Source organism: Martes martes (genome assembly GCF_963455335.1).
Source record: "Martes martes genome assembly, chromosome: 11".
Taxonomy (NCBI): Eukaryota; Metazoa; Chordata; class Mammalia; order Carnivora; family Mustelidae; genus Martes; species Martes martes.
The window spans coordinates 9,473,567-9,495,175 of NC_137899.1; the positions used below are offsets into that span (position 1 = coordinate 9,473,567).

A 21,609-nucleotide genomic window follows, 5' to 3' on the forward strand; every position below is an offset into this window, starting at 1 on the left:
TTCCAGGGTTAAGAATCAGAATGTCACAGGGGAATTTCTTATAAATAACCTAGTCAGGATTCGATTTCATGATGATATTATGTAAGATTAGGTAAGAAAGGACATTGATTCCAACTTAGCCAATGTTAATTTTATTAGTGTCTTTGAGACAAATATTGTCTAGTTTACACTTACTTTTATGACAAGATGTAGTGGGCTGCTCAATGCTTTGTGTCAAAATTTTGCCTATTCTCTTAATAGCTGGATACTTCCTTAACATCATAAAAGATTTACCCCAGTCTCCCAAAACATTTAAAAATTTATTTTATAAAATTTATTTTATATTTTAAAGATTTTATTTATTTATTTGACAGCGAGAGACAGAGAAGGAACTCAAGCAGGGAGCCTGACTCAGGGCTCGATCCTAGGACTCTGGGATCATGACCTGAGCCTAAGGCAGACACTCAACCGACTCAGCCATCCAGGTGCCCCCCAGCAGTGTACTTAATGGGAACATTCTGGAGATAGCCCATTAAAAGTAAAATAAGACAGAGATGCCTACTGTCTTCATTATTATTAAATATTTTTATTGGAAACAACTAGTCAATACAATTAGATATGAGAAATTAGAGATATAAAATTTGGAAAGGATTAAGGTAAAACTTTATCTCAATGACATGATCGTTATCATAGAAAATCTAAAAGAATCAACTCCAAACAATAAAACGACTTAGTAAGGTAGTAGGATATTAATATGCATAAAATGATACTTCCATGTATATGAAAACCTACCATATGTAGTAACTCTATTCTAATTTGGTAGTTCTAGGCAACTGCTGAGAGATAGACTATATATGCTGGATTTTTTTTTTTTAAAGATTTTATTTATTTATTTGACAGACAGAGAGCGATCACAAGTAGGCAGAGAGGCAGGTAGAGAGAGTGAGGGGGAAATAGGCTCTTTGCTGAGCAGAGCCCAATGCGGGGCTTGATCCCAGGACCCTGAGATCATGACCTGAGCTGAAGGCAGAGGCTTAACCCACTGAGCCACCCAGGCACCCCTAGATATGCTGGATTTGACTTGCTGTTGAGTGCATTTCTCAAAGTGGTCATTTCACCACTTACTATTACCCCTCATTGACAGGACTACAGTCAACCTCTCCTCATCTCTCCACCTCCTACCCCTGCCCTGGCTCCTTGGAAGTTAAGAGGCAGCAAAACAGATCCTTTCCTTAAATATATAAGAAAGAGAGAAAGTATCAGATAGGATACTTGTGGCTGTGAGAAGTAGAATCTCTGTCTCAAGCGGACTTAAAAATAATAACTAATATTTTTGAGCACTCACAACATCACCAGTGCTCTCTCATTTAATCTTCATATCAGCTCTATCAGAAAATAAGGAAACGTATTAGATATCCCCACAAGACCTTCAGAAACACAGGGAACTCCAGGTTTAAAATGACATTAAACTTGACTAGTCTGGTAATGGAACAAATCCAATTTAGATTACCCACCAATACTGAGACTCTACTTTTTGGAGGAAAGGTACTTGGACTTCAAACTTGACATTAAAAAAGTAAATGACGATAGTAATGGTGGTGATGATGACGTGGGAAACAAAGGCAGAAGAAAAATTTCCTTACTACTTGCTGCCCATTGACAAATCCCTCAAAACAGGCCAGAGTGACATTCCTGTAGGGACTCAACTGCCTCGATGTTGACGCTTTGCTAAGGGCAAAATGCAATCTTAGCCTAACCCCCAGGACCCCGTAGGTCTTCTATAACATATAGAAATTCCTTTGGAAACCTCCTTTATCTTTACTCCCCAAGATACATGCTAGCAATCATCCCCCAAGCATATGACCCACGGATATAGATCTGGAGGCTCTCATGACTAAGGTTTTATAAGACCTTTTAAATGACCTTTTCCCAACAATAAGTAACCCCCTCAAGCTTCTGGAAACCTTGTTTCCAAAGTTCCTTAGAGACTTATGCTAACCCTAACCCCTTCCCAACTTGAAGGTATATAATCACCAACCCTGAACAACCCCATTGCAGCTTTCTGCGCACAGGTTCTCTCCCTGAACTTTAATAAAACCAGCTTTTTGCACTTAAGACCGCTCAAGAATTCTTTCTTGGCCGCTGACTTCGAAATCTAACATCTTTCCTAAATCAATGACTGCAGTGTTATGATCAAAATTAAAATAAGGATAGCTAACGTTCATTGATGACTTACAAGGTGCCAGACCCTACCTAACTAAGCGCTTTACATCCTCATAACAAATGTACCAGATAAATTCTGTTATTATTCATTACTTAAAATTTTTTTAAAAAATTTTATTTATTTATTTGACAGAGAGAGAGAGGTCACAAGTAGGCAGAGCAGCAGGCAGAGAGGGAGGGGGAAGCAGGCTCCCCGCTGAGCAGAGAGCCCGATGCGGGGCTCGATCCCAGGACCCTGGGATCATGACCTGAGTGGAAGGCAGAGGCTCAACCCGCTGAGCCACCCAGGCACCCCTCATTTTATTACTTAACTTAGGTTACATTGTTTTTTCTTACCCCCTTGCATTCCCTGGAGCACAGTAGGCATTTAATAAAAATTTGGTGAATAAAAGTTAATTTAATGTTGCCAAATTTCTCAGCAGAATGGGGCAAGATGGACTTCAGAGCCAGAGCGAGACCCCGATGGTCGGTGGTTTCAAGTCCTTGGAGGTCAGCCAAAGCGCTCGAACCCGGCAGGAGCCACATAAACCGGTGGTTTAAATTTCCTCCACTAGCACAGCTGGACTGAATGTATGCCGGGGGCTAAGGAGCCGCTGAAAGCGGAAAAAGGGGCTCTGAAGTGCGGGTGCGGGTGCGGGTGCGAGTGGGAGCGTCTGGGACGCTGAAGCCACAACCCCCTCCCCCCACCTCCACCTGGAAATCCGGGTCTGGGACTCTGGTTCCGCCTACCAGGGTCCGGAGCCCAGCTCAGTCGGCGCGACCCGACGCTCTACACCTGCGAGGAGGACGCACCGGAAGTCTCGACTGCTCTTTGCCGGCGTGCGGGCGGGCTGGCTTTTCCCGCCCACTCTACCGCCTCCGGAAGGAGGGCGCTTGCGTTCCGCTGCATGCCGCTCAGAAGCCTGACAGGTTAGATTTCGCGTCGCCCCAAGCGTCCCGGTCTCTTTTACTTTTGGAAATGTTTGTTCCTGCAGTGTGGGGGCTGCGTTTGCGCTTCCTTTGGGCTGCTGCCCGGGGAATGCCCTCAGGGGTCGCCTCTTGGCGGCTCGCGCCTTCGCTCGGTCGCGACCTTCCCGCTGTATGCTTGGTGTCGGGGGCTCTCGGTGGGCTCCGCGCCTTGGGTTGCTGCGAGGTGCTTCCTCCCTCCTTCCGGGGGGTTGCGGGGCGGTGGGTAGCAGCTGGCCGTGACCTTGCCCCGCCGTCCGTGTGGAGCGTTCGTGAGAGCGCGTTTGTGAAGAGCTGGGGGTCCCCTCTGAGGGGTGGAATTGGGCGCCTTGCGGGCCGTGCTGAGTTACCACAGTGTGAGGGAGACCCTGCCAGGATGACTGCGGAAGAGAGTTTCCTGAGAGCGGTCGTCGTGATTTTTGTCCCCGTCGCCCTTGCACTCCCTGCAGGGTTCTGGCGATAGAAATCATTTTTGGTGTTAGGGACAGGACATCCGTGCATGTGTGAGTGTCAGTCAGTGGGTTGTGTATAGCATTAAAAATCCACAAAGATTCTTACATTTTAATACTTGGTTCTTCTTGAATCTCATTCTTACCGGTGGGGTATTGCTATACGTTTAAGGCATTTTATTGCTCTGTTTCACCTTTGTACAGAAGTAACGACTCTGCTTAAATTTTGCACGTACAAAACACAGATCTGATTATGTTATTCCCGTGCTCAGAATCTTCCTGACCTTCCAGGGGAATACAGATTCTTTAGCCTGACTTCCAGACCTTTCAACGTCTTGCTAATGCTGAGTTTTTCAGTCAACTCTCCCTAGGTATATACCTAAGATTAGAATTGCTGGGGCATGGTCTATGTTTCCCACTTTGAGGAACTGCCAGGTTGTTTTCCAAAGCAGCTGTACCATGTTATATTCCCATCAGCAGTATATGAAGGTTCTGATTTCTTCATATCGTTGCCAATACTTTTCATTGCCTGTTTTTTTTTTTTTTAAGATTTTATTTGACAGAGATCACAAGTAGGCAGAGAGAGAGAGAGAGGAGGAAGCAGGCTCCCCACTGAGCAGAGAGCCCGATGTGGGACTCAATCCCAGGACCTTGAGATCATGACCCTAGCCGAAGGCAGAGGCTTAAACCAGTGAGCCACCCAGGCGCCCCTCATTGCCTGTTTTTTTGTTTGTTTGTTTGTTTAATTCTAGCCATCCTATGTGACGTGACCCTGGGTGTTGTACACAACTGATAAATTATTGAACGCTACATCTGAAACCTAAGTATGTACTGTATGTTGGCTAATTGAGTTTAAATTAAAAAAATTCCAGTGGTTTAAAAAAAAAAAATTCTAGCCATCCTAGTGGGTGTGAACCGTGTCTCATTGTTTTGATTTGCATTTCCTTGATGGGTAATGATGCTGAGCAAGGTCTTCTCATGTGCTATCAGCTATTTGTATATATTTGGAGAAATGTCTATTCATATCCTTTGCCCATTTTAAAAATTAGATTATTTGTCTTTTCATCATGGAATTGTTAGAGTTCCTTTTTTTTAGAGAAGATTTTTTTTAAGGATTTATTTATTTATTTATTTGAGAGGGAGAGTACAAGCAGAAGGGACAAAGGGAGAGGAGAGAGAAATTTTTTTAAAAACGATTTTATTTATTTATTTATTTGAGAGAGAGACAGTGAGAGAGCATGAGAGGGGAGAAGGTCGGAGGGAGACGCAGACTCCCCAGAGAGCTGGGAGCTCAGTGCAGGGATCGATCCCGGGAGTCCGGGATCATGACCTGAGTGGAAGGCAGTGGCTTAACCAATGGAGCCACCCAGGCGCCCTAAGATTTTATTTTTAAGTAATCTCTACAACTAATGTTGAGACTCATCTCATAACCCTAAGATGAAAAGTTGCATGCTTCAACGACTGAGTTAGCCAGGTGCCCCTATAAGAGTTCTTTATGTATTCCAGGTACAAGTCATATGACAGTCTTGTAGGTTATGACGTAATTCCTTTTTTTTAAAAAAGATTTTGTTTATTTATTTGATGACAGATCACAAGTAGGCAGAGAGGCAGGCAGAGAGAGAAGGGGGAAGCAGGCTCCCTGCTGAGCAGAGAGCCCGATGCAGGGCTCGATCCCAGGCCCCTGAGATCATGACCTGAGCCGAAGGCAGAGGCTCTAACCCACTGAGCCACCCAGGCGCCCCGATGTAATTCCTTTTAATTTTTTTTAAATTTATTTATTTGTTAGAGAGAGAGCGAGCGAGCACAGGCAGACAGAGTGGTAGGCAGAGGCAGAGGGAGAAGCAGGCTCCCCGCGGAGCAAGGAGCCCGATGTGGGACTCGATCCCAGGACGCTGGGATCATGACCTGAGCCGAAGGCAGCTGCTTAACCAACTGAGCCACCCAGGCGCCCCGATGTAATTCCTTTAAATGAAAAGTTCACGAGGTTAATTTTCACTCTTCCTGAAGACCAGGTTACAGGTGTGTGTGGGGTAATTCAGAGTCATTTGAACAACAACTTTAATGTGTAGAACATCAGATCCAGGAAAACATGATGTGAAGAACCTGTGAGCAGCATCTTAAGGAGTTGAAAACTGAAGCAGGGGGAAACGGTTTACATAATTTGCCCATTCCTTACTGAGTTTTGTCTTTTCCTTATTGATTGATAGGAATTCTTTGTGTGGAGAATTGACTGTTCTTATTGACTGTTAGATATGTGGCAGGTATTTTTGGTCTGTTTGCCTGTTAACTCTGTTTTGTACCTTCTTATTCTTAATAAATGATTTTTTAAAAAATTATTTATTTGACAGAGATCACATACTAATACTAATATTATACTATACTAATGTTTTGCATTTTTGTGTTGTCAGGACTGTCAGTTTTTTCCTATAAAAGGCCTCTAGGTGGCAGTTTGGGATGCTATTCTTAAATTATGGGTATTTTATAAACTGATACTGGTTAATTTGATGTCTGAGCCCTGGTACTGTATTTAATGTTATAACTTTCATTCTTTTGGACACTGGTGCCTCCCTATCTCTCTGACTTGAAAAATACACTATAATCTGCTTTAGTTTTATTCATTCATTTAATTTTGTATTTCAAACATACTCCTAGAAGCTATTCCCATATTCTCTTATTCATGTTAAAATACTGCATTAGATTTGTGAAAGCCATATTGGACAGTTGGTCATCAAATAGTAGGTACTTACCTCATATTAGCAGAAGTATATTTGAAGATTTTATGTGTGCAGAGCTTGAATGTAACTATGCTGGTTCTATATTGATTGGGGCATGCTGGTGATAGTAGTTTTATAAAATCCTATTAAATTGTTTTCATATTTTTCTCATTTCATTGGATTAAAGGTAGTGGTAAAAAAGTATTTTTAGGATCTCTGAACATTTTGAGAAACTGAGTAAAGCTATATAACAGAGCTCCCTAGAAAAAGTTGTATCTCAATTTTACATACAGTGTCCGAGGCTTAATTATTAATCTTTGACCTGATTTGTTAGGAGGACTCTTTTATTTTTTGACTCAAAGTTTGCCTCAGTTTTTTTTTTTTTTTTAGGTGTGTGTGTGTTTTTTTATTAACATATAATGTATTATTAGCCCCAGGAGTACAGGTCTGTGAATTGCCAGGTTTATACACTTCATAGCACTCACCATAGCCCATACCCTCCCCAATGTCCATAATCCCACCAACCTCTCCCTATCCCGCTCCCCCTGGCAACCCTCAGTTTGTTTTGTGAGATGAAGGGTCTCTTAATGGTTTGTCTCTTTCCCGATCCCATCTCGTTTCATTTATTCTTTTCCTACCCTCCAACCCCCCATGTTGCATCTCCACTTCCTCATATCAGGGAGATCATATGATAGTTGTCTTTCTCCGTGGATAGTTCCATCCACGTCGTCACAAATGGCAAGATTTCATTTCTTTTGATGGCTGCATAGTATTCCATTGTATATATATATACCACCTCTTCTTTATCCATTCATCTGTTGATGGACATTTAGGTTCTTTCCATAGTTTGGCTATTGTGGACATTGCTGCTATAAACATTCAGGGGCACGTGCCCCTCCGGATCACTACATTTGTATCTTTAGGGTAAATACCCAGTAGTGCCATTGCTGGGTCATAGGGTAGGTCTATTTTCAACTTTTTGAGGAACCTCCATGCTGTTTTCCAGAGTGGTTGCACCAGCTTGCATTCCCACCAACCGTGTGGGAGGGTTCCCCTTTCTCTGCATCCTTGCCAGCATCTGTCATTTCCTGACTTGTTAATTTTAGCCATTCTGACTGGTGTGAGGTGGTATCTCATTGTGGTTTTGATTTGTATTTCCCTGCCTCAGGTTTTTTAAAAAAATGGCAGTGAAATATACATATCTATGAAATCTAGCATTCTAAACATTTTTACATGTACAATTCAGTGACCTTACGTACATTTATGTTATTGTGCGACCATCACCACCATCCTCTCCCGAACTTTTATCTTCCAAACTGAAATCCTGTTCTCATTAAATACTAACTCTGTTTTGCCCCCTCTCTAGTTGTTGACAACCACTTTTTTGTCTCTGAGTTTGACTGTTCCAAGTACCTCATATAAATGGAATCATACAGTATTTGTCCTTTTATATCGGGTTTATTTCATATAGCATAATGTCTTTAAGGTTCATCCATGTTGTCGTATTTTGCAGAATTTCCTTCCTTCTAAAGGCTGAATAATATTCCTCTGTATGTTTATATCACATTTTGTTTACCTATTGATAGACATTTGGGTTGTTTCTATCTTTTGGCTTTTGTGAATAGCAGTGTTATGAGCACTGGTACACAGATATCTGTTTGTGTTCTTTTGGGTGTGTACCCAGAAGTGGAATTACTGGATCATAGAATGATTCTCTGTTTAATTTTTTTGAGCAACTGCCCATACATTTCAGTGGCTTTTGTCATTCACAGAAAATATGAAATTTAAAAGAATGGTATAATTTAGGCATATGTGATCATGTTTACTTTTCTATAAATATAAATTCAAAGAGCCATCTCCTAATCAAAGGAATATAGAAGTTCTTATCTTATGACATGGGACTCTTTGAGCTTATTAAAATTATTGGAATTCAGACTAAATGAAAGGTTTACCTGAATTTCTCAAATTCAAAACTTCTTTATAGTTAATGCTCTTGTTTTTTTAAATTTACTCTGTTTTTAATGTCTGGGAGCATAATGTTATCCATCATGTCAGACTCTAAAATGGAGGTGATTTTGTGTACTCGTATAGTTCTAAGATCTGGATTACTCTGTTATTACTCTGTTGCTCTAGATGCATACTTTGGTAATTACTCTGGTGTGCTGTGAATACTGCTGCTTTTGATACGTGCAGGAATATCTATGATATATATTAGCAAAGAATGGGAAGTTGCTGTTTACTGTGGGGTATGGGCTGTAACAATGATGAGAGAATATTGAGGAGTTTGTGAAAGACATTGCAATTGGAGGAGGTATTAGGGAGGGTCTAGCAGGCAGCAGGTAATTTCAGTTCTCTAGGGTTTGGTTGAGTATACTGTTGTCTTTTTTTCTACATTTCCCCATTGGTCCCAGGGAGGTCACAGTTATTCAGAGGGATCTCAATACGCGCAAAATGTACAGTTTCAACATTAGGGGAATACTTGAAAAAATAATGGTACAGTGATACATATAATTTATTTCATTCTTTTCCATGTGACTGTCCAATTTTCCCAGCACCAGTTTACTCTCTGTTGAAGAGACTTGTTTCCCCACTGTGTGATCTTGCCTCCTTTGTCATACACTAATTTACCATATAAGTTTGGCTTTATTTCTGTGCTCATTTCTGTTCCACTGACCTGTGTCTCTGTTTTTGTGCAAGTACTGTACTGTTTTGATTACTGTAGCTGTGTAATACAATTTGAAATCTGAGATTGTGATACTTCCAGCTTTATTCTTAATAAATGATTTTTAAAAATATTTTATTTATTTATTTCATAGAGATCACAAGTAGGTAGAGAGGCAGGCAGGGGGTGGGGGAAGCAGGCTTCCCGCTGAGCAGAGAACCTGTTGTGGGGCTCAATCCCAGGACCCTGAGACCTTGACCTGAGCCAAAGGCAGAGGCTTAACCCACTGGAGCCACCCAGGCGCCCCTCCATATTTATTCTTTATCCAGATTGCTGTGGATATTCAGGGTCTTTTGTGGTTCCATACAACTTTTGGGATTATGTGTTCTGGTTCTGTGAAAAATATAATTTGTATTTTGATGACATTGCATTGAATCTGTAGGTTGCTTTAGGTAGTATGGACATTTTAACAATATTAATTTTCCAGTCCATAATTATGGAATATCTTTTCATTTATTTGTGTCATTCAATTTCACTCACCTGTTAGTTTTCAGAATACAAGTCTTTCACTCCTTTGGATAAATTTATTCCTTGACTTTGGCATTTTATCTTTATAATGAATTGTAAGTGGGATTTTTTTTTTAATTTCTCTTTGTGCTAGTTTATTATTAGTGCATAGAAATGCAACATTTTTGTATATTAGTTTTGTGTTCTGAAATTTTACTGAATTACTTTATTCTAATAGTTTTTTTGTGTGTGTAGTCGTTAGGGTTTTCTATATGTAATATCATGTCAGTTACAAATAGTGACAGTTTTACTTCTTTACCAGTTTGGATGCCATTTATGGATTTTTCTTGTCTAATTGCTGTGGCTAGGACTTCTAATACTATGTTACATAAAAATGGCATCCACTGGAGTAGGCATCCATGGAGTAGAAATCCCTGTCTTGCTCTCTATCTTAGAGAAAGAGCTTTCAGCTTTTACCATGGAGTATCGTGTTAGCGGTGTGTGTTTTGCAGAAATGGACTTTATTATGTTGAGGCATATTCCCTTTATACCCACTTTGTTAGGTTTTTATCATGAATGGATGTTGAATTTCGTCACATGCTTTTTTTTTTTTTTGCTTCTATTGAGATGATTGTATGATTTTTTTTTTTTTTAGATTTTATTTATTTATTTGACAGAGATCACAAGTAGGCAGAGAGGCAGACAGAGAGAGAGAGAGGAGGAAGCAGGCTCCCCACAGAGCAGAGAGCCCAATGTGGGGCTCGATCCCAGGACCCTGAGACCATGACCTGAGATGAAGGCAGAGGCTTTAACCCACTGAGCCACCCAGGTGCCCCTGATTGTATGATTTTTGCCTTTTATTTTCTTAATGTGATTTATCATTGTTGATTTATTTGTGGATTTTGGACCATCCTTACATCCCTGGAATAAATCCCATTTGATCATGGTGAATAATCCTTTCAGTGTGTTGTTGAATTCAGTTTACTAATACTTTGTTGAGGATATTTTTGCCATGTTCATCAAGGATATTCTTTGTAATTTCTTTCTTTTTTTTTCTTTTTGTGCTGCCTTTGGTTTTGGTATAAGGGTAATGCTGGCCTTAAAAATGAATTTGGAACCATTTCTTCTTTGAATTTTTGGAATAATTTGATCTTTAAATGTTTAGTGGAATTCACAGGGAAGCCATCTGGTCTGGGACTTACTTGTTGGGAGTTTTTGAATCCTGATTCAATTTCATCACTAATAATCAGTCTGTTTAGACTTTCTATTTCATCCTGATTCCATTTTGGAAAAATGTATGTTTTTCTAGGTTGTCCAGTTTTTTGGCACATAATTATTTATAGTAATCTCATAATCCTTTGTGTTTCTGTGGCGTGGGTTATAACTTCTGTTTCATTTCTGATTTTATTTTAGTTCTCTTTTCTTGATGAGTCTGGCTAAAGGTTTATCAATTTGTCTTTTCAAAGAACCAACTCTTGGTTTCATTGTTAGTGTTTTCTAAACTCTTTACTATTTTCAACCTGATCTTTATTATTTCCTTCCTTTTATTAACTTTGGGCTTTGTTTCCCCCCCCCCCCCTGTGTTCTTTATGTGTATAATTAGATTGTTTATTTGAAATTTTTCTTGTTTCTTGAGATGGGCCAGACCTATGTTGCTATAAACTTCTCTCTTGGTACTGCTTTTGCTGCATTCCTAAGATTTTGAACCATTGTGTTTCCATTTTCATTTGCCTCAGGACCTATTGGTTGTTTTGTATCATGTTTAGCCTTAATGTGTTGGTGTTCTTTCCAGTTTTCTTCGTATATTGGTTTCTAGTTTCATAGTGTTGTGGTCAAAAAAAGATACTTGAATTATCTTAGACTTCTTAAATGTTGAGGTTTGTTTTGTGGTATAACGTGTGATCTAGCCTGGGAAATGTTTCATGTGCATTTTCAAATAATGATAGGTCTTGTTTTTTATCCATTCAGTCACCCTTTGTGTTTTAATGGAAAATTTAGACTATTTACATTTAAAGTGATGATTGATAGGCATGTACTTCTTGCTATTTTAATTGTTTTCTGACTATTTTATAGTTCTTCTGTTCCTTTCTTCTCTTGCTCTCTTTAGTGATTTGTTAAGTTTCTTTAGTGGTATGCTTTGTTTTCTCATTATCTGTGTCTACTGTTTTTGCTTGGTGGTTACCACGAAGCTTACATTTAAAAATTTATATTTATGACAGTTTATTTTAAGTTAACAAGTTTAAATACATTCTAAAGCTCCACATTTTTACCCTTTCTGCCATGATTTATGTTTTTGATTATACATTTTACATCTCTTAATCTTGTGTACTCCTTAACTACTTAGTTATGGTTATTTTTAATATTTTTGTCTTTTAACTTTCGCATTAGCTTTATAAGTAATTAATCTTCTACCTTTACTACATACTTACTTTTCTCAGTGAGATTAATCCTTTCATGTGTGTGTTTTTTTTTGTTTTTGTTTTTGTTTTTTTTAATTAATGCCCTTCATTTTCAGCTTAAAGAAATCTCTTTAATGTTTGTTGTAAAGCCAGCTTAGTGGCAATGGATTCTTTTAGCTTTAGCTTGTCTGGAAGACTTTTTATCTTTCCTTCAATTCTGAGTGATGACTTTGCTAGGTAGAGTATTCTTGATTGGAAATGTTTTTCTTTTAGCACTTTGAACATATTGTGACACTTTTTGCTGGCCTACAAAGTTCCCGTTGCAAAATCTGCTGATAACCTTATGGGGGGGCTTCCTTGTTGTATAATGAATTTTTCTTTTGCTCCTTTTAGATTCTCTTCTTGTTGTTAACTTTTGACATTTAATTATATCTTGATGTGGATCTCTTTGGGTTTCGTTTATTTGAAACTCTCTGCTTCATGGATCTGGATGTTTCTTTTCTTGGGTTACATAAGTTTTCCCTTATTTCTTCAAGTAAATTTTCTGCCCCTTTCACTTTGTGTTCTTTCTGGGACTCTTACAATGCAAATGCTAGTCTACTTGATGTTCGAGAAATCCCTTAATCCCTTTTTTTCATTTATTTTTTTCTTTTTGATGCTCTTAGTGGGTGAGTTCCTCTGCCCTGTCTGCAAGTTGACTGGTCCTCTCTCCTGCTTCATTTAATATGCTGTTAAACTCCTGTAGAATATGTTTCAGTTTCATTATTGTATTTTTAAATTCTTTGATTTCTTTTTGGAATTTTCTTATATTTTCTACCTCTGTTGAAATTCTCATTGTGTTTGTCCATTCTTCTGAATTTGGTTAGCATCTTTATGACATTTATGAGCCTTACTTTGAACCCTTTTATCAGGTGAATTACTTACCTCTGTTTTATTAAGTTTTGTTTTTTGCAGTCTTGTTCTTTAATTTGGAGCATATTCCTCTGTTTCTTCTCTTTGCTTGCTTAACTCTCTGGTTAGTTTCTATACATTAGGTGAAACACCTGCGTTCCTCAGTTTTGAAGTGTCAGCCTTGTGTATGAGATGAACCTTGTTGTTCAGCCTTTACCCTAGGTCATAGTTGTCTCTCAAATCTTTGCGATTGCCCAAGTAGCCCATTTTATTCTTAGTAGCTCCCAGTAGTTGAGAGTATCTAAGACCAGTGTGCCAAAAGGGAGGACCTCAGCAGCTTGATTCAGGTGATTGTTTTGAAGCCAGACTCTCAGGCAGTAGCTTTTAAAGTATGCAGATATAGATACATAAGGAGAGTCTTGTGGGACCACTAATCTAAGTCCTGCTGGCTACCAGAGCCAGCCAGTCTGGAAGTGTCCCCTTGCCAAGAGTCACAAAAAGCAGATGAATGTAAACTTTCTGGGAAATACTAGTGAGTTGTAGCAAGGCATAGGGAGAGTGTAAAAATGGTGTTCTCCAGCTTGTTTCTTTCTTTCTTTTTTTTTTTTTTTTAGATTTTTATTTATTTATTTATTTGACAGAGATCCCAAGTAGGCAGAGAGGCAGGCAGAGAGAGATGAGGAAGCAGGCTCCCTGCTGAGCAGAGAGCCCGATGTGAGGCTCGATCCCAGGATCCTGGGATCATGACCTGAGCTGAAGGCAGAGGCTTTAACCCACTGAGCCACCCAGGCACCCCCTTCAGCTTGTTTCTTAAGAGTACTTGTGTCACCCTCAGATATGTGCCAAATCTGAAGCTTCAGGACTACCAAGTAGGCCCTTCGTGAAGAGGCAAGGGACATGTTTCAGTTTGCTCTCTAGGTAGTGTCCTGGGGGTGGTGGCCTACCAAGATATGTTTCTAATTATTATGGTCCTATGGGACCCGGGAAATGTAAGCTCTCATTGCCCCTGGAGCCAGGCAATCAACAGGTATCTCCTGGGAGTCAGATACAAAATCAGGGACCAGACTCTTCAGTAATAGTTTTTATCAAGTGGTGGGCAAGAAAGTGTAAAATCAACGTGGTTACTTTTCATGTACTTTCAGAAATTCACAAATTTCCTCACAAACTCTATGAGGAATAAAAACATTTTCTTAATGATATTTTCCAACAGGTGGCACTGTGGTACTATATAGTAGGTTATAATAACAAAGATTGTGATGCCTTTTTTTTTTTTTTAAGGTTTTATTTATTTGAGAAAGACATACAGTGAGAGATCACGAGTGGTGAGTAGAGGGAGAAGCAGAGCCTCTGCCGAGTTTATTTTTGCTTTTGTTTCCCTTGCCTCAGGAGACATATCTAGAAAGAAACTGATACAGCCCATGTCAAAGAATTTACTACCTGTGTTCTCTTCTAGGATTTTTACGGGTTTAGGTCTCACATTTAGGTCGTTAATCCATTTTGAATTTCCTTTGTGTAGGGTTTAAGAAAGTGGTCCAGTTTCATTCTTTTGCATGTTGCTGTCCAGTTTTCACAACAAAAGAGACTCTTTCCCACTGGACATTCTTTTCTGCATTGTTGAAGATTAATTGACCATATACTTGTGGGTTATTTCTGGGTTTTCTATTCTGTTCTTTTGACCTATGCATATTTTGTGTGTGTGTGTGCCAGTACCATACTGTTTTGATTGCTTACAGCTTTGAAATATACCTTGAAGTCCAGAATTGTAATGTTTCCAGTTTTTCTTAAGATTGCTTTGCTTTGACTGTCTGAGGTCTTTTGTGGTTCCGTACGAATTTTAGGATTGTTTGTTCTAACTCTGTGAAAAATGTTTTTGGTATTTTGATAGGGGTTACATTAAATATGTAGATTGCTTTGGGTAGTATAGACATTTTAACAATATTTGTTCTTCTAATCCATGAGTATAGAATGTTTTTCCATTTTTTTATGTTGTCTTGAAATTTTTTCATCAGTGTTTTATAGTTTTCAGACTATAGATCTTTTATCTCTTTGGCTAGGTTTATTCCTAGGTTATCTTACTATTTTTGATGCAATTGTAAATGAGATTGTTTTCTTAATTTTTCTCCTGCCATTTAATTATTGTTGTATAGAAATGCAACAGGTTTCTGTGCATTGATTTTTGTATCCTGCAGCTTTACTGAGTTCGTTTATCAGTCCTTGCACTTTTTTGGTAGAGTCTTTGGAGTTTTCTCTGTACTGTACTATGTCATCTGCAAAGATGGGAAATTTGATTTCTTCCTTATTGACTTGAATTCCTTTTATTTATTGATTGATTTGTGTTCTGATTGCTGTGGCAAGGACTTCCACTACTATGTTGATTAAAAGTGGTGAGAGTGGACATCTTCGTCTTCTTCCTAACCTTAGAGGAAAAGCTCTTAGTTACTCCCCATTAAGGATGGTGTTTGCTGTAGGTTTTTCATTTGTGGCCTTTATTATGTTGAGGCATGTTCCCTCTAAACCTACTTTGTTGAAGGTTTTTGTCACGAATGGATATTGTTTTTTATCAATTTTTTTCCCCTGTGGCTATTGAAATGATCATATGGTTCTTATCCTTTATCTTATTGATATGATGTGTTGCATTTATTGATTTGTGTATATTGAATCATTCTTGTAGGGCAGGAATAAATCCCACTTGTTCGTGGTGCATAATGATATCTTTATTTTTTAAAACCTTTATTTATTTATTTGAGAGAGAGAGTGAGTGAGGGAGAGGGAGCCCAAATGGGGGGAGGAGAGCAGGAGAGGTAGAAGCAGACTCCCCGCTGAGCAAGGAACCCAATGTGGGGCTTGATCTCAGGACCCTGGGATCATGTCCTAAGCTGAAGGGAGACGCTTAACCAACTGAGCCTCCCAGGTGCCCCCATAATGACATCTTTTAATGTATTTTTGAATTCAGTTTGCTAGTATTTTATTGAGAATTTTTACATTTATGTTCACTAGGGACATTGGCCTGTAGTTCTCCTTTTTAGTGGATTCTTTATCCACTAAAGATTTGGTATCAGGGTAATGCTGGCTTCATAGAATGAATTTGGAAGTAGGAAAACAAGAATTAACATTTAACTCTAAAAAAAATTTTTTTTTGCATCTGTTTCAGAACTTATCATACTCTTATAATAGCCCTAGCAAAACAATCTGTGAATAAAAGTATTTCTCCATATTTTTATATTTATTTTCAAATGTTTAAAATGTTTGCAGAGTTTTGAGTTAACTTTTTAAAAAAAAATTTAAGCTTATATTCAATTCTATAGATTTAAAAGGCATTAAATTAAACATTTCTAGAGGTTACTAAAAATCTCTTAATTATGTCTTCACTTAAAACACTCAGGGGTGCCTGGGTGGCTCAGTGGGTTAAAGCCTCTTGCTTCGACTCAGGTCATGATTCCAGGGTCCTGGGATCGAGCCCTGCATCAGGCTCTCTGCTCAGCGGGGAGCCTGCTTCCCTTCCTCTCTCTCTGCCTTCCTCTCTGCCTACTTGTGATCCCTGTAAAATAAATAAAAAACAAAACAAAACAAAAAAAACACAAAAACCCCCAGAGTCAATATTTAAATTACAGTCACTTTTTATGTTCACAATTTTCTCTTCAAAAGTAGAATAAATTTTAATTAAAAAAAAAATCATTTCAGTGAGTATAGCTCCATCTCAGTTCATGAGATTTATACTTATTTATCAACTTAATATTTAGTAAACAAATTCATTTGTATCAAACACAAACCAAAAAACCCCATATAATATCATGAGATAGTTTCAATATTCGTGGTGAGTGTAGGACTTGAGACAAAGTCTTCCTTCCAAAGATCAGTGCATCTGGAATGTTTAACCTAAAATTATCATCCTTGATGATCAAAAAACAAAACAAAAAATGGCATTTTTAAAAGGAGAATGAGTTTCAAAGTCAAAGTGACTCTTCCCCTTATTTCAAAAAAACCCAGAATTTTTCCAAAATACCAAGTAGAGAGATTACATACATAGAAAAAACATGCACACCTTTATGAAACAAACTTGAAAAAAACCTTTATTTACAGATGTAAAAATTACAAGTATTCTACCTCCTTGTCTTCTTCATTATTACATGTATTTCCTAATGTATATTTAACAAAAATTATAGTGCTTTCAAGATGCAGAACGTATAAAGCAAGATCATTTTTATCAGTAACTTAAAGGAGGTGGAAGATATCTTAAGGTATAACCCAAAGAGAGGCAAAGCAAACTGCAAATTGATCATGAGTGATCATGATGTTCTCAAAGTAGAAATGTGACTTTTTTGAAAAAAGATTTTATTTATTTATTTGGTAGATTGAGAGATCACAAACAGGCAGAGAGAGGGGAAGCAGGTTCCCTGCTGAACGGAGCGCCTGATGTGGGACTCGATCCCAGGACCCTGAGATCATGACCTGAACCAAAGGCAGAGGCTTAACCCACTGAGCCACCCAGGTGCCCCAGGGAGACTTGTTATTTTGTTTGTTTGTTTGTTTTAGTAGAAACTCCTTTTTTAACCTTTTTTTAAAAAATTTAATTTATTTTTCCTAATTAACATATAATGTATTATTAGCCCCAGGGGTACAGGTCTGTGAATCGCCAGGTTTACACGCTTCACAGCACTTACCATAGCACATACTCTCCCCAGTGTCCATAACCCAACCACCCTCTCCCTACCTCCCTCCCCCTGGCAACCCTCAGTTTGTTTTGTGAGATTAAGGGTCTCTTATGGTTTGTCTCCTTCCTGATCCCATCTTGTTTCATTTATTCTTTTCCTATCTCCCAAACCCCCATGTTGCATCTCCACTTCCTCATATCGGGGAGATCATATGATAGTTGTCTTTCTCCGATTGACTTATTTTGCTAAGCAAAATAGTTCTATCTAGTTCTATCTAGTTCTATCCATGTCGTCGCAAATGGCAAGATTTCATTTCTTTTGATGGCTGCGTAGTATTCCATTGTATATATATATACCACATCTTCTTTATCCACTCATCTGTTGATGGACATCTAGGTTCTTTCCATAGTTTGGCTATTGTGGATATTGCTGCTATAAACATTCAGGGACACGGGCCCCTTCGGATCACTACATTTGTGTCTTTAGGGTAAATACCCAGTAGTGCCATTGCTGGGTCATAGGGTACCTCTATTTTCAACTTTTTGAGGAACCTCCATGCTGTTTTCCAGAGTGGTTGCACCAGCTTGCATTCCCACCAACAGTGTAGGAGGGTTCCCGTTTTTCCACGGAGACTTGTTTTTAAGCCAACCTACATTTTAGGTAAAGAAAAAGAGGCTTAGTAACCTATTAAGGTTTGTGGCTCATGGGACATTTTTATAGCAATCAGAAACCCATTGCTATGCCACTTTTCAACTTTTCAAATTAAATATAGGGGTAATTGCACACCTGAGTGCTGATCCTGCGTGGGGGAGAAAAATTATATTCCAATGGAGAGAAGGAAATTTAGCACTAGCAGTCATTACCTGTTATATTTCAGGTGTGGATATTTGATAGCTCTTTCTCAGTTTGCTTAAAATGATGTTAGTTTTGTAATCTCATCCATTCTGGCATTTAATTGTGCATTAATTTTGTCTTTTGACGTGTTAGCCTTGCCACAGCAACCAGTAGTACCATACAGCCATCTAGGTCCTAGGTGCTATTAGTGGCATCCTGAGTACATAAGAGTTGGGTGGCTTGAGATGCTTGAGTTTCTTGTTTCCTAAGACAGTTGATTTCTTCTTAGGATATTTCTATTTGTTAAGAAGTTATTTTCTATTTTGTACAAATCTCTGGCCTGTGGTTTTCTCATGCTGATTATAATTTTCCTTAGAGGCATATAGAACAAGTCTAACTTTTCTTTCCCAACTCTTTAGCTGTTGAAGTAGCTATGTTAGCTCCCAGGATTTTTTATATATATATATATATATATATATATATCTATATACACACACACACACACACACATACATACACACACACACACACACACACACATATATATATAGTAAACATCCTTAGGTTCGTCAGTTATTTATAGTGTGTTCACTGTTCTGGGCACTTTCTACTGAATATTCTCTGGGTCGGTGTTGCAAGTTTGACTTGGGGATCATGTGCTTCAGAATCACTTAAGATACTTGTTAATAATGGAGATTTCTATGGGATTTTGATGGTAGATTGACCTTTTCATCTTGTTCCTCATTAAAATCCCACTAAAACTTGTTGTAAAGCCCCAAAGCACAAGACCATTAGGGAAGGAGGCAGTAATGATACAATTTGGAAAAGTGAAAAGCCAAAGAATAAGTGGAAATTAACATAAACACCAAGGACTCATGAATTCTAAGTTAGCAGAAGGAAAAACTGAAACCTATCATAAATATCCTATAAATCCACAGACACCTCAAGAATTGGTAATGCCAGGAATGACTGGAAATGGGGATACAAGGGAGGCAAAATAAGGAAGATTGGGTGACTGTTTCTGAGAGGTAATTCTCCCAAGGGATGATGTTTACCTTGGGACAAATTCTGAAGGTTCAAAGCAGATGACCTCTGGATAAAATAGCATCTCCATATGAGAAAGCATTTCTAATGTTTCTCAGGAAATTTGTGTACTTATTCAATCTCAGATCCTGAGAAAGTCTTTAAAAAGTCAGGAAAACAGAGAAGACTTTAGATGTGCCTGAGAATCAAAGCTCAGCAAGCAGTATTATTGGATACTATTGATTCTAGAAGCTCTGCTAATATCAACTGGAAAGGAAGAGCAGGATATGCTGACAAAATGAGTAGAAAGAAAAGGTACGTTTTTCTGGGAACTGAGACTGGAACTTCTAGCAGGAATGCGTCATGATCTAATCTGTCAGCTTTACTTATAGTATAAATCTTTTTTTTTTATAGTATACATCTTCTATGTTTTCATGCTCTCTTGCTAACAATGAGTTACTCTTACCAAGAAAATAAATATTAAGAAGTTTATATGTATAGTATACTTCAGGTAAAGCCTACGAGCGGTATTCCAAGAATAACAAGTTAGGGAGCAAAAGAAATCTGTAAATTGGCAGTTATAATATGTTATTCTGGGTAGTACTGTTAACCTTGCTGTGAGATCTCAATGTTGTGTATATAAATATTATCTAGTAATGTTTGCTTGTGTTTTCAATTTTAGACCATTCACTATAGCCTGTAGATTTTTTTCTTTTTGTAAATACAAAGGAGTTGCAAAGCAAAGGAGATATGAGTTTTTTGTGGAATACTCTAATATGAAATGAGAACTTAATCTAAAATCTGAATTAATAAAAGCAATATTGATTTCAAAGGCAAAACCAAAATCAGAGTAAGCAGATGAAATAGTTTATCATTTAAAAAAATGAAGGAGTTTATATTCAGGAACATGTACCCTAACACTCAGTTTGATGCTTTTTGATACACTCTGAATTTCACCAATGTCAAAATGAATGAAAATTTTTGGCATCTGGGAAAAAATTTTTTTTGGACAACTGAAATATTTATCATGAAAGACTACTGAACAGGACAATAATGCATGGTATGTTTTAAAATTGCACTTGAAGAATGTTAATTTCTAATAATTCATAGTATTTCAATTTTTACAAGGATTTTTTAATTTGGCATTTATTTTATATTTCTTTTTTAAGGTCTTTGACTTTTTTCCCCAAGGTTTATTGAAATATAGTTGACAGGTAACATTTTGTAAGTTTAAGATAATGTGATGTGATGTATACAACATATCTGTTTAAGGTATATATTAAGTTCAAGATATGCAATACATATATTTTGAAATGATTACTATAAGATTAATACCTCCATCACCTAATATAATTACCAGTTATGTATGGGTGTGTGGTGAGAACACTTGAGATCCACTCTTAGCAACTTCCAAGTATATAATACAGTATTGTTAACTGTAGTCACCATTCTGTATGTAAGATCCCCAGAATTTATTTATAACTGGCAGTTTGTACCCCTTGACTAACATCTCCCCATTTCACCCACTCCCCAGCCCCTGGCAAACACCATTCTACTCTGTTTCTATGAGTTTGACTCTTTTAGATTCCACATTTAGTGATACAATACAGTAAGTGTTTTTCCTCTAGCTTGTTTCACTTCATAATACTCTCAAGGTCCATTGAGAGTTTGGTACATATATATGATAAATATGTCACACATCAGAAATACGTGTGTAATATATATAACATCACATGTATACACCACACATATGTCACATGTATGTATAATATATATCACATTTTCCTTATCCACCTTATCTGTTCATTCATTTGATAGACACATAAGTTATTTCTATATCTTGGCTATTGTGAATAATACTTTAATGAACATGGGAGTGTGGGTATCTCTTTGACATGGTGATTTTATTTCCATTGGGTATACTCCCAGAAGTAAGATTGCTATATTGTATGGTAGTCCTATTTTTAATTTTCTGAGGAACCTCCATACTGTTTCCCATAGTTCTGTACCAGTTTGTATTTCTACTGAAAGTACATAAAGGTTCACTTTCTCCACATTCTCCCCAGCATTTATCTCTTTTATTTTTTGATAATAGCTATCCTAACAGATGTGAGCTTATATTTCATTGTGGTTTTGATTTCCATTTCTTTCTGATTAGAGATGGTGAGTATCTTCTCATGTACTAGTTAGCCATTTATGTTTTCTTTGGAACAATGTCTTTTTGGGTCCTTTGCCCAGCTTTTAATCAGATTACTTGCTTTTTGCTATTGGGTTGTATGAGTTCCTTATATATTTTGGATATTAATTCTTATGTGATGTATCATTTGCAAA

At 37.9% G+C, this 21,609-nt stretch overlaps 1 protein-coding gene across 2 annotated transcripts in view; it reads left to right on the top strand.

Annotated features, from left to right (window-relative positions):
- The first annotated feature begins 3,059 nt into the window (after positions 1-3,059).
- The window catches only part of COA1 (cytochrome c oxidase assembly factor 1), a 95,530-nt gene continuing 76,980 nt past the window's right edge, over positions 3,060-21,609 (top strand). Inside the window, exon 1 of one of the 2 annotated variants that reach the window (XM_080819046.1) lies at positions 3,060-3,111. In XM_080819046.1, the coding sequence (XP_080675172.1) occupies positions 3,090-3,111 (22 nt within the window). In that variant the 5' untranslated portion in view covers positions 3,060-3,089. The remainder of the gene's footprint in view (positions 3,112-21,609) is intronic. The other variant, XM_080819047.1, reaches the window with a different exon arrangement.